The 2596-nt window shown below is 39.7% G+C and overlaps 1 protein-coding gene across 1 annotated transcript in view; it reads left to right on the forward strand.

Moving 5' to 3' along the window:
- LOC118333996 (protocadherin gamma-C3-like) overlaps window positions 1-2596 on the forward strand; it is a 54586-nt gene that overhangs the window by 51045 nt on the left and 945 nt on the right. Inside the window, exon 4 of the mRNA XM_035669816.1 lies at window positions 1020-1231. Within this exon, the coding sequence (XP_035525709.1) occupies window positions 1020-1231 (212 nt within the window). The remainder of the gene's footprint in view (window positions 1-1019; window positions 1232-2596) is intronic.

Here is a 2596-nt window from a genome sequence, read left to right on the forward strand (position 1 = left end):
GGAGGAGACACTTTTACCAGAACTCAAACTTTACCTAATAAAGAAAAGGTAAGAGCAGCACGTTTATGATGGCCTACACATTTAGACTATATACTAAATGTTACCTAACGCTGGCGTTGTTTTCATTTGTATATGTAGTCGTTCTTTACTTGCCATCCCTTCTTTATTTGTATCTTTGTTTATGTTTTTACACAGGTTGTTTTTGTGGAAACTGAATTTGTACATTTTCTCCTACTGAATTCTTTGAAAATGGTGACGTTTTTCATCTGTCATTACTTGCAAGCCAGTCGAGCGAGTCGCTGTCCATGGTGCTGTAGACGAGAACTCGTCTGACCCGGCAAACAGATTGTGTTGCACTGTTTTTTATACATACAAATAAAGGTTAAGTTCAAACTTGACCTCAGTTGACAATAACATTACATTGTAATATTTATTTTACTTTTTTTATATTTCATAATTTCTTCTTTAACGATTGCACTGATAAATGGAGTTTGCGGTTTTAGGCGCTAATCATTATGATGGCGTACTCTGTTTCTTAGACTCGTTTTCAAGAAGGTTTCTCATTAATCTCAAGAATACTCAGTTTCAATTAAATTCTTTCAGTTTGCTTTAAATGCCTTTGATTGAGCACATCAACCCTTATTTTGAAATACACAAAATGCATGGCTTTAAACTGAAAATTGTTCATTTTTGAGATGATCATTACAGAGAGATGGTTTGTGTAGTGTTATGCTGTTGTTGGTTTGTAATGTAATTAGTCCACAAGGCCATACGGGGGCACTGTAGACCATAACACAGAGAGAGTTCATTTAAATCCCGAGGCCCCTCCCAGATTAAGAGCGTGATGATGTCTTGTTGGGCTTTGACACAAAGAGACGCAGAGTCACCGAGAGAAGGCTGGGGCATCATCTACATTGTGGGCAAATTAGAAGAAAAAGGAACATAGTTTCCGTCAATACTCGACATCCCTTAGACTTGTTTCTATGTTGGTTTCACGTCGGTTTGGATTATGTCTTCAGCTAACAGGAGTCCCGTGGCGATATATGTGTTATTTGTCCTGCTGGATTGTTACTGGGAAGCGGTGTCCGGACAGCTCTCCTACTCCATATCAGAAGAGGTGAATCCGGGGACTTCTGTTGGAAATATAGCCAAGGATCTAAACCTCAGTGTCCATGATTTGGAGCCCCGCATGTTTCAGATCGTTGCTGGATCAAAGAGAAAATATTTCGAGGTAAACCTGAAGACTGGTGTTCTGTATGTCAGTGAGAGAATAGACAGAGAGGAGCTCTGTGCGAAGGCAACAAAATGCACAGTGAGCGTCGAGGCTGTGATAAATGCTCCACTGAAGCTTTATCGTTTAGATATAAATATTCTAGACGTTAATGATAATTATCCGTCTTTCAGTACTAATTCGCAAAGTATTGAAATAGCCGAGAGCACGCTGCCTGGGACTACATTTCTTGTGCTGTCTGCCTTTGACGCCGATGTAGGAAAAAATGGTATCAGTACGTACAAGCTGAGTCAAAATGACCATTTTTCATTATCAGTGAACAAAGGAGATAGTGTGTCAGCTGAGCTAGTCCTCCAGAAACCTTTAGACCGAGAAAAACAACCTGTAATAAAACTCACATTGACTGCTGTAGACGGAGGGACACCTCCAAAATCCGGAACATCACAGATAATAATCAGTGTCTTGGACGTAAATGATAACACTCCAGTTTTTACAAAATCATTGTATAAAACAAGTATTACTGAAAATGTACGGCTTGGGACATCAGTAATAACAGTAACGGCAACAGACGCTGATGAAGGACCAAACGGGGAGATTTCATATTCCCTGAGCAGCAAAGACCAAGACCATGTTTTGGAAATATTTCAAATTGATGAGCTCACTGGGTTGTTAACAGTTAAAGGGAAGATTGACTTTGAAGAGCATCCGGCTTTTGAAATCCGCGTGCAAGCTAGTGACAAAGGGTATCCTCCAATGGCTGCACAGTGTAAAGTACTAATAGAGGTGGTGGATTTAAATGACAATACTCCTGAAATATCTGTAACATCGTTAATTAATAGAGTAAAAGAGGATGCAAAACTTGGTACTGCTGTTGCACTTGTGTCAGTTCTGGACAGAGATGGAGGTAAAAATGGAGTAGTTCACTGCGATATTAAAAATGACAGCCCCTTTAAATTGGAAACAAATTATAAAAACTATTATTCTCTGGTAGTAGACGGACAGCTAGACCGAGAGAGTGCTTCACATTATAATATAACTATCACAGCTACAGATGATGGAGTCCCTGCACTCACAAGCACCAGCGATCTTACTGTTTATGTCTCAGATGTCAATGACAACTCGCCTCGTTTTTCAGACAGTCTGGTCAATGTTTATTTAAAAGAGAATAGTCCGGTTGGAGCTGTCCTAAAAAGAGTAGCTGCAGTTGATGCAGACATTGATCAAAATGCCCAGGTGAGCTATTCCGTTATCGAAAGTAACAGCAACTCCTTGCCGTTATCCACAATGGTAAACATAAACTCAGAGACTGGAGATATAGTCAGCCTGCAGTCTTTTAACTATGAGGAGTTAAAAACGTTTCAGTTT

Source organism: Morone saxatilis, unplaced genomic scaffold, assembly GCF_004916995.1.
Source record: "Morone saxatilis isolate NCDOM2014 unplaced genomic scaffold, NCSU_SB_2.0 Contig22, whole genome shotgun sequence".
NCBI lineage: Eukaryota > Metazoa > Chordata > Actinopteri > Moronidae > Morone > Morone saxatilis.